The sequence below is a fragment of the Brachycentrus maculatus genome, unplaced genomic scaffold (genome assembly GCF_059751285.1).
Source record: "Brachycentrus maculatus isolate JH-2025_06_01 unplaced genomic scaffold, ASM5975128v1 h1tg000880l, whole genome shotgun sequence".
Lineage (NCBI taxonomy): Eukaryota > Metazoa > Arthropoda > Insecta > Trichoptera > Brachycentridae > Brachycentrus > Brachycentrus maculatus.
Window position 1 is genome coordinate 344,761 of NW_028281605.1, and position 16,603 is coordinate 361,363.

The 16,603-nt window shown below is 31.5% G+C and overlaps 1 protein-coding gene across 2 annotated transcripts; it reads left to right on the forward strand.

Annotated features, from left to right (window-relative positions):
- Positions 1–597: 597 nt before the first annotated feature.
- LOC148299931 (sodium-coupled monocarboxylate transporter 2-like) lies at positions 598–16,582 on the forward strand. 2 transcript variants are annotated; one of them, XM_088275482.1, is made up of 12 exons: positions 598–873; positions 3,338–3,663; positions 4,860–5,019; positions 5,179–5,296; positions 5,377–5,444; positions 6,432–6,586; positions 10,596–10,736; positions 11,606–11,714; positions 11,803–11,912; positions 12,563–12,737; positions 14,017–14,264; positions 15,130–16,582. In XM_088275482.1, exons 2-12 carry the CDS (start codon positions 3,446–3,448, stop codon positions 15,383–15,385), a joined length of 1,758 nt encoding a protein of 585 aa, XP_088131608.1. In that variant the 5' UTR covers positions 598–873; positions 3,338–3,445; the 3' UTR covers positions 15,386–16,582. The 2 variants fall into 2 exon arrangements, with proteins under 2 accessions (XP_088131608.1, XP_088131609.1); XM_088275483.1 differs by lacking the exon at positions 598–873 and adding an exon at positions 917–1,245.
- The last annotated feature ends 21 nt before the right edge of the window (positions 16,583–16,603 follow it).

The window sequence follows — 16,603 nt, forward strand, 5'->3', positions numbered from 1 at the left end:
ACTGGTACCTGAAGCGGAGGGCTGATCACCTTTCCTTCATGTGTTAACACGATCAAGATAACACTGGGTTTATATGACGCAGTGCCCTATGCACCATTGGGGTGCAGATAAGGGTTTGAAAAAGAAGATAACATCACTTGACCCATAATAGTTGTTTTATCTGATGGAATGACATTTGGTTCCTGAAGAATATAATAATATTTTATTATTAATATTATCTTCCTTTATTACGTGTAAGAAGAAGAAAAATCTTTCCTTTTTTATTATTTATTTACGAATTTCAATAAAAATAGTATCGTAGAACGGGGCTACTTGAACTTTGATGTGTTACTTGAGCCCATTACAAAAAAGAGATTTAAATCTGTATTTGGTCTACAATAATGAACATATTGTGACAATAAGTGTCACCTGTCAGGGAAACAATGAATCATGTCGATACGTTCATTGCTGTAGACCAAATTCAGATCTAAATATTTTTTTTGTACTGGGCTCAAGTAACACATCAAAGTTCAAGTAGCGCCGTTCTACGGTACCGATTGTTTTGTGATATATTTTTATTATAATAATTTATTTTCCAATTTTAAAACAATCCATGATAATACTCCATTGCAAATATGTCAAATCTACTTGCCTATCAATAACTTGACTCTCATGGCCTTATTGTAGAAACATAAGATAACATATTGACCCATGTGTTCAATGCCACTTTATTATATCCTCGTTAATAACATGTGCTTAGCGTACTAGTATTTTTGCTCAACAATTAAGAGAATTTATCAATTGTGAATTTTCATGACATCCATTTTTTTAATTCTCCAATGGATGTCTTATCTCGCGGTAAAACTAATTCACTGTTTAAATAAATATAAAAAGGTAAGACAGTTGCATTTATTTGATTATATATTTTTTAGTAAATTTTCTGTAATATTGAATATAACATTAAATTAATTTCTGTGTCATATAAATCTCAAGGTGATATAAATATGTTAAATGTTGACTTATGACATGTCAATAAAACTTCTTTTTTCATAATCGATGAATAAATATACTAACAGTCGGTGTTTACAAATATTCTCATTCTGTAATACATGTGTGGCCGTATAACGACTTGCCTCAATTTATTGTAAAACATTGTGTTTAAAATTTATTTTGTCTCTGGACATGAATGGATATTGTCATATACTTGTATATGTATATTATGTATAGCTTTGGTTTACAATTGCATATTGTGTTGCATAAATATTGGTGAGTAATTTTTATTTGTTCTAATATTTTACATGTTTGTAATTTGTTAGTTCACGCTAGAGGTCCTGGATTCAATTCCTATGGAATCAAAATATTTATCTTGTATATTTGTTGTTCTTATACAATATTTATAAGTGTTTTTCATTGTAATATTCATTTAATATCACCTGGGATTGGTACATCAAGCGCAGGACTGATCGTCCTGACTTCACGTAATTAACAATCAACATAACACTGTGTCAATATGATGCAGTGCCCTGTACCGCTTGATGTACCAATCACCTGGGATTGGTACATCAAGCGCAGGACTGATCGTCCTGACTTCACGTAATTAACAATCAATATAACACTGTGTCAATATGATACAGTGCCCTATGCACCATTTAGGGTAGAAAAGGGTTAGAAGAAGAATGATTTTTTTTTTCAAGAATTTTTTGAATAAAAACTAGTAATAACATACAATTACAAATACTTATTAATGGTGTTTGTTTTTTTTATATCTGTTTAAAGTTTGTAATTCCTTATTGGTATGTAACACATGTGTATAAAGAAGTGTTTGAACTCAGTTATTTATCTGTTTACATTCGTTACATCTTATATGAGAGCATATTGCTACAAAAATACTGTATATACACATCAAACAATCTCATATAGTTACAGTAAGAGCTCATAAATTCAAGCAACTATAATTGTAATAAAATTCTGATTACTCTCAAAATTTCTCATATTAATCATTCAATACTTAATTTTAAAAAAAATTAAAAAAATCAATAAACGAGAGAAAAAATTATAATTATCAGAAAAACATGGTATTTTGTTTTATTTATATTTAAAAAATTGATTATAATTATTATTATGATGCTGGAATTTATAATTAATAATTACTATTTTTTTTATTTTATTTATTTATTTCATAGATACAAACATTATATTTTTTTACTATATGAATTAGGCATGGCTTGTGTCGAGCCAAAATACTTGCATGTTAATTTTTATTTTTTTCAATTATAATTTTTTTTTTATTATTAGATTATATACATTACATACAATAGATACAATACCAATTTACAGTATAAAGGTTTTACAATAAAATAATTACGCTTGGACGTTAATTAATTCACTTTGTCCCTTGTCCCTTCCAACGAGAAGCAACCATCGACAACACTGTTCTTAAAGACATGTAATTACTTCTTCATGTAAAAACTCTAAGATAGTAGTCTGATGCTTTTCAAAAAGTGCCTAAAACATTTCTTTCTATATCTGAATCATTCTTCCTTTGTTTCCTCCACCTCCCCCCTCAACTTCTTACCTGATCTTACTTCCTTTACTTTCCTTGTTTTCATAAATTTACAATTTCATTAATATTGAAATTTTTGTCCATTTATACTGAGATTAATTGGTTTTTTTTATACTTATGTGCAAGCACTATGTGCCCTATAATTTTAAACGGCTGTATAATGTTAAAACTTATGGTTTGTTGAAAGATATTGCTTCATAGCAATAAGGGCGCTTGTCCACTACCCGGAAATTTACCGTCCGGCAGTCCGGTTTTGAAAAATGAAAGCAACTACGACAGTTTAGCATCATTGAATTTACGCGCAAGATTAAGAGCTCCAATCAGAAGAAAGAAGGGCAAAAGCACAAGCCAATCGTCGTTTTAAAACGCTAACTGACGTGCCGGACGGTAAAATTCCGTGTAATTCCATGTAGTGGACAAACGCCTTAAGACCCCAATGTACATTTATTCTGTACAAAAAGCTATAAAATAAATGTTTTGACGATTTATTTACAGAAACTATAAATCGCTTTAGAAACTTTGCATTTGTATTAGTTTTTTCAGTATTTGAAACATTTTTCTGTTGTAATTTTGTATTACATATTGCAGAAAATATAGTTATTATAAAATACTTACTCGTATTATATATGTTTTGCATACTTTTGAATTATTACTTCCTTCTACCTACACACATATTGCATTGCATTTGAATAAATGTAAATAAGTTAATTATATAATAAAATCACGAAACCACTTATTATCAAGGTTAGTTTTACATACCTACATAAATATTACTAAACGTTTTCTCACTTCTAGATAATTCTACAGCAAAATCAACATGCCAGTTATCAGCTAAATATATCTTAGTACACAACTGTTGATCATCAATACTTTTTTGATAAATTTTCATCTCTGATCTCCAAAATGAATCAGTCCCTTGAAAACGCATCTTCTTTACCCAAAGATGGAGCGGTTTTGCTTAGTTTTTCTGATTACATTGGTATTACCGTGATGTTTTCAATTACCACTATGATTGGAATTTATTTTGGATTCTTCGGAAAGAAAAATATGACCACTGGTGACTTCATGGATGGAGGGAAGAAAATGAAAGTGATTCCAGTTGCATTGTCGCTAGTTGCCAGGTATTCAAATGTTTTTTACTTAAAAACAATATTTTTTAATTTAATTTTTAAGTATTGAACTGATATTTCTTGGTAAACTGCATAGCTGTTTCAACTATACAGCTGTTTCCACTTTTATTTTATTTGACCAGTGTCCGGGTTTTATTGTTACCGCGAGATCTTCAGACTGGTAGACTAGACTTTTTTTTATTATTTTCACAAGGCAACAGTTTAGAACAATGATTTAATATTATTTTTCTGACAGAACGAATTTGAACTGAATTAAATTAAATGGCTTATAAAACAAAAATAGCATTTAAAATATGGCAAAATTTAAAACAGGATTTTATATTAATTTTAGTAATGAAATGGATTTTGCAACTTTTGTCTAACCTCCCACCAGTCTAATAATGTTGGTGATGATAAAATTTGGTTACTGGTGTAATGAAATAAATAATTGTAATTAAATATTAGTTTTAAGTTTTGTACTGACATTTCCTGGTGGTATTACATTTTATAAAATAAAAAACAACCATACAGCTTTTCCACTTTATATTATTTGAGCAGTGACAGTTTTATCATTACCGACATCATCAGACTGGATTAAGTGATCTCTCGATTAACTGACATCCCAATCGAACGGAACCAACTGTACAAAAACGCTGTGGTTTATTGTGTAAACAATATAATATACCCTTATTTTTCTTCTGTATCGTTGTCTACATTACTGAGGATCATGACCATCCTCTGTCCTTCTCCTCAAAACATTATATATAACTAAAGTGGAGGACAACTGTCCTCCATTTCTCTCAACACACCATTGTCTGCATCATTCCAACCACTGGTAAACTCTTAGCAGCATTGATTTGGTCAGTCCATCTAGTAGGATCTTCATCTTCTTCTAGTACCTTTGACCCCTTCATAAGCATTAATTTTTCAAAGCTGTTATCATTTCTTCTGGCAATGTATCAGAAAAACCAAAAGACTCATCCATCTTACCCTAATTTCCATGGAATCCTTTAAGCAACAAAGTAATGAATATTTTTCTTTCAGCTACACATCGGGTATAATATTAAATAGTGTATTATAACCATTGATTTTTCAAAGCCGTTATCATTACTTCTGGCAATGTATCAGAAAAACTAAAGGACTCATCCGTCTCTTACCCTAATTTCCATGGCATTGTTTGCACAAAGTAATGAATATTTTTCTTTCAGCCACACATCGGGTATAATATTAATCAGTGTACCTGCCGAAGTATACACGCATAATGCGCTTTACATCTTGTATTGTTCAGTATTGGTCATTGCGTTAATATGCACGTGGTATTTCTTTCTACCAGTATTTTTCAATCTCAATCTTCAGAACTCGTACGAGGTATATTTTTCTTCACATGTTTTATTTATATATTATATAACAACTAACATGGGTTAGTGGACATGTGATTTCCATACACATATGCCACTTAACTCAACATTCTTAACTTTTACGCACATTTATGTTTTATACACTTTTATGTATATTTTGTATTTCCAGTATGTGGAGTTGAGATTCTCAAAAACTACTAAAAATGTAGCTTCAGCTATTTATTTATTGAGCTCATTTTTGTATTTACCATTTACAATATATGTGCCAGCATTATGTTTAAGTCAAGGTATTTATTTTAAAAATGGATATTTGTATTATTGATTTATTTAAAACATCAATGACTAATATCTATGCTTCTTATTTTAGTAACTGGATTGAATTTATACTTAATATCAATAGGAGTATCCTGTATTTGTATATTTTACACTACAGTTGTGAGTATTTTGTTTTATTTTAAACATTGACCTTTTCCGGCAATACATTGTATCATAAATACCAGTTTGGCAAATATCGTTTTGGTTTATTGATTCGCTCAAAATAAATAATTGTATGATTCAGAAAAAGTCCTTTATTTTGGGGAGATCTAACGACGCTCCACAGTTTTGTCTAAAGTGTGTATAACTTAGTTTGTACACAGAGAAAGTAAGTAAGTGATGGAAAACTTTAAAAAAAAAACATCATACTCTTCATTATTTACTATTCATAACAATGTAGCTTTTCATTTGCTTTTTAAAGCAAAAACGAAGATTTTTTTAAAAGAAGCCAAGAAAATAAAGTTTTGATCATAATTTTTTTAAATATATTTGGTTAAATAAAGTTTAAACTTATTAAGCAATTTTTAGGATACTTGTTTTTTATTGTGATAAAAAAGTAAAAAAATGTTTACATACAAAGAATTATATGTATTTAAGTAAATTCGTAGAAAGTAGCTTAATAATTTCAATAGTAAATTGTTAATCCTTTTAAATTTATTTATTTCTTCCAGATCATCCATTTTGTGTGTAGGTATATTTACTGCAGTAAATTTATTAAAACAAAATGATTTCATAATTTTGTTCAGAAAACGGTTAATTTTCAGTCTTTTGACATGTTTTGTTACATTCCTTGCTTTTATCGTAATTTTTAGTGAATTTAAATAATACGAGTATGTGGGTGAATCTGAAACCGTTGGTGTGCAGCCCCTACAGCGTATTTGTATTTTTGAAAGAATTTTTGAATTATTGTAAGTGTTTTATTTGATGTGTTTGTTTTAGGGTTGTCTCAAAATGTAAACAGTTTTTTTTTCTGTCCTTTCTTATATCTTAATTTTTAGTGAATTAAAATGATATATGAGTGAATCTAGAACCGTTAGTTAGCAACTCTTTCTACTGAATCTTTGTATTTTGAAAGGATTTTCGTAAGTGATGTGATGTTTGTTTTAGGGTGGTCTCAAAGCGTTTGTCTGGAGCGATTGCTTCCAGACGTGTGTCCTTGTGACGGTGTCCTTAGTCATGTTGATAGTGGGGACGTCTGGAGCCGGCGGGTTATCTGAAGTCCTCACGACAGCGAGTCAAGGTAGATTATTGGACATATTCGAGTGAGTCATGTATTGTAGTTGTTCATCTACCCATACAACTCCCATCATCATGCTCACTTACTTACTTATCAATCCGAATCTCTGATTAATCTAAATTAAGCAATCGTCAAACGGATCGTAGATTCACAACATTTTTAGTGTGCTTATCCAAATACTTGTTCATATATCTGGGTTTCTCCACTGAGGAGTTATTGAGATCTCAACAAAGATGAAGAATAATATGAAAGTCTGGATATATACAGAGCTGTCAAAGGCTGGTTAAGTGATCATTTTACACACGTCGCTCACTCCTTTCAAGAACGTCATAAATCAAAAATCATCAATTTTCAGTTGTGGATGTTTTCGGAAAGCCCAGAAAATGTAATATATATTCCAGCAAAAGCGGCATATTTTAAACTTAATATTTACTCGCTACAGAGCAGAAAGTGTTGTTTTTGCATTTTGAAGAAAAGGTATTGTTTAATAATTTTTTTAAATATACTAAATATTTTTCAAATGGAGAAAGAAACCTTCAGGTTTTACCTAAAAAATCTGCTGCACAGTAAAAAGTTCAATAAGTGGCTTCATATTTATTTTGAATACATTGTATTATATTTTTAAACTTTAACAACATTCTCCTGAAAAATCAAGTTTTTTGATTTATGACATTCTTGAAAGGAGTGAGTGATGTGAACATTCACCATTCTACCCAGTATGTTGTATGAAATATGATTTTCAATCAACTTTCACTTTATGTATTATATTTCGAAAATCGCATCTGTATGGGCGCTTGTCCCCTACCCGGAATTTTACCGTCAGACAGTCCGGTTTTGAAAAATTAAAGCGACTGCAACAGTTTAGCGTGATCAAATTTACGCGCAACGTGTTCACGCACCAATCAAAAGCTCCGTTCCGTAGAAAGATGGACAAAAGCACAAGCCAATCCAAGCCAATCATCATTTCAAAACGCTAACTGACGTGCCGGATGGTAAAATTCCGTGTAATTCCGTGCAGTGGACAAACGCCCTATTTCTTAATTTACTTTTTAAAATTATATGACCGGTAATGTTTTCAATATCTTTTTGTTTTGAACTTATATTTTATGAATTTTTTCAACTCAATAAATAAAAAAGGTTAATTTATTTGCATTCAAAAAACTTAATTTTTAACTAGCTGTACCTGGCCACGCATCACTGTGGTATAGTAAAAAAGAATAAGCATACCCTGCCCACCTCAGAACAGGTATCTTCAAATACCTAGTGAGGATAGACAGTGTCCAATAAAAAAAATAATAATAAATATATGTTTATATATAAATATGTATAACTTAAGTACAAAATTATATTAAATAATAAACGCTGTTCTGCAGCACTGAACCTAAATAGTCTGGTTAAATAGAAAAGAAAGAAAACAGAAAGCACACATTTATATAATTTCACAATGCTTACTAAGCAATGAAAATATCGAAAATCTTTGGTATACGCAATCGTAAACATTGAAATGCTTAATGACAGCGGTTATCAAGAAGAATCCTGTCTTCCATGAGAAATGCTTAGTATTGCGACTAACAGATTGTGTCTTAAATTATTTTTCTAAAAATACATTTTTTATATGTCACTAGTTACATTTCTTATTAAAATAACTAACTAACCAACTACCTAACCATCACGCCGCTTCGCTGCAGGGGTAGGCAGAGAGAACAGAACCCCACACCACTCTGTCTTTCCAAACATTCTTCGCCTCTTCGATTATTTCGACTCCTGACTACCTTTAAATATTTGATATACCTGATCATGGCAAGTTTTCCAGAGTCTTCCTCTGCTTTTTTTTCCAACTCTGTCAACATCAAAACTCATTCTTTCCATATGTCCTAACCATCTCAACACACCTTTCTTAATTTTATCAATAATGCTTATCTAAGCTTTGAATTATTTTCATATTTCACTGTGAAATGTGTATCATACATTGTTTTGCCGCATATTCGTCTAAGGGATCGCACTTTGAATGCATTCGGTCTACTTTCATCCTTCTTTTGCCAACTCTATATTTCACTTCCATACATAAGGGTTGGAACCTGGACTCCGTTGTGTACTGCCAGTATAACTTTCGCCGATAGGTTTATTTATATATGTAGATAAATAAAAACATGAGTTTATTCTTATACAATATTGTTTCCAAATTTCTAAGCAATCAGTGAATAACTTTAGGAAATTCAAGATTTTGAAATTCAAGATTTTGAAATTCAAAATTCGTAAATTTTCAGTTGTGCATGTTTTCGGAATGCCCAGAAAATTTACTATATCCCAGCAGAAGCGGCATATTTTTAACTTAATATTTACCCGCTACAGGGCAGAAAGTGTTGTTTTTGCATTTTGAAAAAAAGGTATTGTTTAATTATTTTTTAAAATAAACTAAATATTTTTCAAATGGAGAAAAAACCTTCAGGTTTTACTTAAAAAGATCTGTTGCACAGTATAAAGTTCAGTAAGTGGCTTAGTATTTATTTTTAATACATTGTATTATATTTTTAAACTTTAAAAACGTTTTTTATTTATTGACTTGGCGTTTAATTTGTAGAACTCCATTTTAATTTATGTATTAATTTTAAATCAAACACAGATTATTTGAGTCTACTAAGTTGTATTTTATTAACAAAAAACACATAAAAAATTATATTGTGACAATTGTTTCGCCTTGTTTGATAATGCCCTAACAAGGCGAAACAATTGTCACAATATAATTTTTTATGTGTTTTTTGTTAATAAAATACAACTTAGTAGACTCAAAAAATCTGTGTTTGATTTAAAATTAATACATAAATTTAAAAACGTTCTCCTGAAAAATCGAGTTTTTTGATTTATGACGTCTTGAAGGGAGTGAGCGAAATGTCTTTATTTTTTTTTATAAATTACAATATATCTAGTGTACTTTTTGATCCCTGGTTCACAATTAGTTATTTTTAAGTAACTAAAATTCATGCTTTTTTTTCATAAAATTTTTATTAAAGCAAATAGCAACACACAATTTTGTTTCATTAATTTGTCCCTAAGATTCTGATGTCACTCATAATTCATTTTTGTTTGTATTGAGAGTATATTTTATACAATAGATATTTTGGGTGTATATTGGCAAAAAACATTAACTGTAAAATCCCCGTTTGAGTAATCCCTGTTATTCAAAGCCTTCTGGTTAAAATACCCGCTATTAAACTTAAAGTTGAATTCACTTTTAAAACCACATATATATATATATATATATATATATATATATATATATATATATATATATACATATATATATATATATATATATATATATATATATATATATATATATATATATATATATATATATATATATGAGATTTCAAACTACAAAGTGTATTTTGCCAGTTTATAAATACTATTTTATCCGCCTCCGTAGTGTATTGGTCAGCACGCTCGGCTACCGTTCTGGAGGTCCCGGGTTCGATTCCCAAGGGGGGTAAAATAAATATAAGTGATTTTTTCACTGTCATATTTATTCAAGATTACCCTGGACTGGTACCTGAAGCGGAGGGCTGATCACCTTTCCTTCATGTGTAAACGATCAAGATAACACTGCGTTTATATGACGCCGTGCCCTATGCACCATTGGGGTGCGGATAAGGGTTTTATTTTATTTATATATTTATAGAATGTTAAAAGGTGGAGACTGACCGGAACATTTTGTTGTAACATAACGTAGTAACATCGCTCGCGGCGAGCATCACCGATCATCCGAAACTATGGCCATCCATCCAAGCCGGGCGCTCCATAGCGCCCGGCTTGGTGTACTGACTGCCTGAATGCTCGCATCGTAACGTGTTACGTTACGACGAAATGCTCCGGTCAGTCTCTACACCTTTATAATATGCATCATTAAGTCAAAATTGCATATTTTCGAGTTGACGTTTTTTGCCAGTGATATGTTAAGTGTGAACCTAAGTGAATGGCAAATAAACAATTTGTTTTATAAGCAAACGATTTTAAATTGTGTTTTGATTTTTTAGCATGAATATGAATCCATTTGTGAGGAATACATTTTGGACCATGATGGTAGGATCATTCTTTGACATAATGTGCGTGTTAGTTGCACAGCAAGATAGCATACAGCGCTTTACATCTGTTCCACACATCAAAGATGTTAAAATGTAAGTTTATCACCTTCAAAAATTTGTATTTGATCTGCCTCCTGTTCTTATATTCAGGCCAAAAGTATATGAGATTTTCTTTCTTAATCTGCAAATTTAACAAATTTACAAACTTATTTTAAAATTTACAAGGTTACAAATTTACAAGTTACAAGGACACCATGCCTTTAACAGGACTCGTCTAACACCATGTCTTTCGACTTTACAACAGGTCTTTACAAATCTGAGTTTTGTGCAGTTGAGAATTATTTATATTGACATCTTAACATAGATAAAGGTCTCATATGGGTTTGTAATTCATAAAGGTCTCTGCTAAATTTTAAAAACCTACTCAACTGAACCATAATGGTGCTGAGAGCTAGCGTGTGAAACAATGTGTCAATTTAAGGATAATTGCAATATCTGAATTTTGAGTACTGTGGCTGTCAATCATGGGTACAATGGTAAATGTAATATGTGCATAAATTGGTCACTTAAACCAGTGTATGATAGATCATTGGCTTTGTAAATACCTAGATTTGCATATTCTTCTTAATCTTTGTGGAGGCATCAAAAAGTCTACATATAATTCCTAAGTAGAGACCAACCCAGATTTGTCAACAAAAATTTTGGACACACTCAAAATATTGTTCATGGGTAGAATAATAAATGTGACCACTGAAACCAGCATATGACAGACTGAAAGCTCTGTAGATTCCCAAACTTCAATATTCTTCTTCATCTTTGTTGAAATGTCAATTTAAACAAATCCTGCTTGTTTTTGGTATTGAGAAAAAAAATTGTTAAACCTTTTATACAATTTTAAATGCATATTTTAACTGATATTTGGGTGAAACTAATATATATTAATTACGACGATTTTTTTCCAGAGTATTGCTTATCTACTGGGTGGCAATTACAGGAATGATGGTAATGAGTGTGTATGCCGGAATTTTGGTTTACTCTGTTTACTATGGCTGCGATCCCATAGAAAGAGGGGTAAGTTTTTAATTTAATCAAATTTATCCAAATTGAATACATTATATTTACTACCAGAATAAACTAAAACAGTTACGATTTTTTTCAGTTAGTCGGGGAGGCTGATCAAATATTTCCTTTCTTTGTAATAGATAAAATAAGACACATATTAAGTTTCCCGGGACTGTTTGTTGCTGGTGTCCTCAGTGGTGGTCTAAGGTACAAATAAAATTAATATTTTACTATGTAATTAATAATTATTTAAAGATTTCAAAGAAATGGATTGGCCATGTTTAAATCTTGTTTAATCTGAGTATACAATAAATAGTACAATTTCGGTTATTGAAATACAGTTAAACCTCTATCTATCGTTCCTTGAATAATCGTTTTCCCGGATGTGTCGTTTAATTCTTCATTTCATACAAAAATAGATCGCATAGATCGTTTCTCTTTCACCATTTTACCGCATTCATTGTTTGAATTACGCTGCATATTTGGAATATATTGTCTATGTTTTTTACATTCTTCTTAATATTCCAACGTGTGAGATAGAAATTATTGAATACTTGTGTGATGCAAGTTAACAGATACAAGAGAAAAAGTCGATATTGATGAAGAGGAGCCGCTGCCTGTGCTTTCATTTTCAGAAGCATGCACTCTTTTTTTTAAAATTATCTTCATTTTAAAATTTTGACCCATCAATTGTTATGCAAATAGGTTTCAAATAAGGTAGAGAGGGCTCGAACCCAGAAACTCTGACTCGGAGTCCGCGACACTAGCCACGGGACTACAACCGGTTGAATTGAGAATCTGCAGAACTATGATAATTTTTTATTATTTTTTCAATTTAAAATAATATTTGTTTTCAGTTATCTGGCTGCAATACTAAACACAGTAGCTGGATCTATTTACAACGACTACATCAAGAGAGATGGAATTTCTCAAAGAAATGAAAAGCTGATAATTCGATCGTTGATAGTAATTGGAGGGATATACACAGTTGCGATGGTGCCAGTTGTTGAAAACATGGGCACGCTTTTATCTGTAAGTCATCACTTTTAACCCTTTGCCCAATTTGCCATGTACCAGATACGGCCGAAATAAAGGCCTTTGTGGAGTTGCCCGTACCTGGTACAGGCAAAAAAATATGTCTTTTTGGATTTGCCCATTCCTGGTGCGGGCACTTCAGCAAAGAAATAGCCCAAACTTATCAGTTTAAGCTATTTATCAGTTTAGTGTAGTAATAGCGGTAGTAGTAGATTAAAATAGAGTTTTGGGCTAGAAATACTACATTGAAAAGCTTTGTGTATCAGTTTTAAAATTAGTAAAAATTCTCTTTGTGGATCAGTTTTAAAATTAGTAAAAATTCGCTTTGTGGATCAGTTTTAAAATTAGTAAAAATTCGCTTTGTGGATCAGTTTTAAAATTAGTAAAAATTCTCTTAGTCTATTCATTCAATAAAAACATAAACAAATCATAAAAACTGGAAAACATTGTTATTGCCTTGCAATAATGTAATATTTCATTATCTATCTAAAATACTAAATAAATGGAAAATTGTATTACTTTTTTTGTCATTAATAAGTATGTAAACATATATATATATATTTTTTTACATTTTTTGATGATATATTGTAGTACATTTTTTAAACTTTATACTTTTATTTTGGTACTATATTTCATCAAGTCTTGACAAATACCTTATATAGGATATAAAACGTAATTGTAGAAACCGGATTGAAAAATAGTACCCAAAAAAAGGAGTGAAAAATGAAGTTTGTGTTTTATTTATTTTTATAAAGTTCATAAAAAACACTTTTTTCAATCCCATCCACATTGAATTAATGTCGTTGTATATTTTTTTGGGGTACTTACTTACGTTTACTTCTTCTTCTTCTTCTGCTTGGTGTAGGCCTAGTGGCCTGGTTTTAAGAGGGATTAGCTTCCTGCGATATCGATTCCCAGCTGTCAATCCATCTATTTTGTGGTCTGCCCGGGAATCGTCTACTTTAAGGTTGGCCGTACAGTGCAATGTGGGGGAGTCTGGATGACTCCATTCTTCTCACATGCGCATACCATTGTCTCCTTCATTGCCTTCCCCACAACGACATCTTCAATCTTTTATTAATTGTTTCGGCATTAACTTTATGGTAAGACATGTTACAATGATTAAAGAAAACACTTGTTTTTATACCACTTGAGTTTTATTAAAGACTACTTGTTTAGAAGCTAAACTTCCATCATTCAGGTCTGAATAATAACTGAGTAAAAAATAAAGTTCAATCTTGCATATTCGTATAGCCACTTTATTGAATTCACATAGGTGATGTACACCCTGGACGGTATCACAGCAGCGCCATGCCTCTCCTTCTTTGCCCTGGGAATGCTGGTCCCCTCCTGTAACTCCACGGGGATGATCACGGGCGCCCTAACCAGCATGGCAGTCCTCACTTGGATCGCCATAGGATCGGCAATGTACGGAGTCAATGAGGCCACTGACAAAGTCTACCCGGGAGTGCCCAATACTTGCAACTACACATCCACCAGTGGGCTACTGGACTTCACCCAAAGGTATCCCAAAAGATTTATTTGTTTATTAATTTTGATATTTCTATTCTCCTCACATTGGCATACTATTTTGTATTTTGTTTTTATAATTTATGATTAAAATATAACTTTGTTTTAAAATCATTAAAAATATTTTTTTATAACTTAATTACAATGTCAACCGGTTTTGAAGCTAACTGCTTCATTTTCAAGACTGATTAATACTAAAAGTCTATCTACTTAACAAAATTCAAAATATTTTGGCCGTTAGGCAAAAGAGATTGGGTACGCTTTATGTTTTGTGTTGATTAGCAGTCACAGTCAAAAGGGATCAGGATTGTTGAGTGATTGGAAACATATCGCTCACTCCTTTCAAGAACGTCATAAATCAAAAGTCATCAATTTTCAGTTGTGCATGTTTTCGGAATGCCCAGAAAATGTACTATATCCCAGCAAAAGCGGCATATTTTTAACTTAATATTTGTCCGCTACAGGGCAGAAAGTGTTGTTTTTGCATTTTGTAGAAAAGGTATTGTTTATATTTTTTTTTTAAATATACTAAATATTTTTCAAATGGAGAAAGAACCTTCACGTTTTATCTAAAAAGATCTGTTGGATAGTAAAAAGTTCAATAAGTAGTTTGATATTTATTTTTAATAAATTGTATTATATTTTTAAACTTTAAAAACGTTCTCCTGAAAAAAAGTTTTTTGATTTATGACATTCTTGAAAGGAGTGAGCGATATGGAAACATATTGAAAAATAAGCGGTTAGCTTCGAAACCGGTAGACATTATAATTAAGTTAAAATAATATCTCTTTGGTGGTCTGCCCGGGAGTCGTCTACCTTCGAGTTGGAATTAATATTCTGATCATTTTCTTAATTTCAGAGATGCAAGTGCTTCACAAGATGATGGTGTATTCTTCCTCTACAAGTTATCCTTCATAACGTATACCGCGTTTGGGACTATAATAAATGTGATTGTATCGATCATTGTCAGCTCTCTGACTGGCTCCACAGACTTGTCAAAAATGGATCCTAATCTCATCAGCCCACCACTAAGAAGATTCTTACCCCAGAAAACTAGCAGTGAAAACCAAGAACCTCTCAATGGGTCTATAGAACTTGAAGAAATGGAAAAATAATGCTAGAAAATATTTTTCAAGCGTTTCTCAAGTACCTATATGAATATAATCCAGGATTCGGACCTCACATACAAATTAAAGAGTTTCTGCTTAGTAAAAAGCTTGCCTCGTCCTACCATAGATGTCTGTCGTGAAGTCTATCGAGTTCAAGAACTGTGTATCGAGATTAATCAATATATCTAGAAGTTCCAAGAATTTGAATAGTGTAGTTACTACAAATAGGGGGTAGAATTGGTTAAAATTCATCACGTGTGTAGGTATAATAAAAAAAAACTTTAGTGACGGAAATGTAAATAATCCGAGCGTTTGCAGAGAGCATCTCATCTTTTGCAGCCTGTATCACTTACCATGCTCAAAGGTGTATCTTTCAACAGTGGAGGGACTAGCTATTGTGGGGATAATCTTTTGACCCTATGCCTGTAATTCTGACACAAAGAATAAGCTTCATTGAACATCCATTATGCCTGAATTCTCAGAAGTCATACCATATTCAGGGTCCGGCAAAAAGACCTCTCACACACAGTTCTGCAGTTTCAAAATCTGTTCCAGTTTATTCTTCGGTGACCACCATTTTTGGGTGCATGTGAAGATCCCTGTGCAGGATTCTTCTTATGCTCCTTTCGGATAATCCTAGGTCAGCTGCCTGTTTAAGTGAATGCTTTAGAGATTGTTAGATGAAAGTTCTTACACGCTGCACATTTTCCGTAACGATATAATGAAATTATCTTGTTTTTACTTTACTTCACCCAATGACTGAAATTCATTGTTACTGTCATCATCAGACAAAATTCTACGGTATATACACAACAAAGAAAGGGGTTGAGAACCATGATTTATAAAAAAAATCTGACAAAATTTATTTAAATTGAATGAATTTAAGTTGCGTGAATAATAAATATTACTTATATAACGCGAGGTACCTCACTGTTCATATTTATAGCGTCTGACGTATACATTTACAACACTCTCATGTATGACATTATCTTTTTCTATTGCTTTGTATCGATGTGTATACATATATTTCTTTTGCTCCACTTAACTCTTTTTCCTTCTCTCTACATTATATCTTTCTGTTTTCTCGCATAACGGGATGTGCCTAATAAACATGACGCATCCTTGAAATTTTACTCTCAATTCCCATCCAATTATCGATTATTGAATGCCACCTAGGAAGTTTCCCTTAACAAAAAAATAAAATACATTTTCTTGTGATTAATT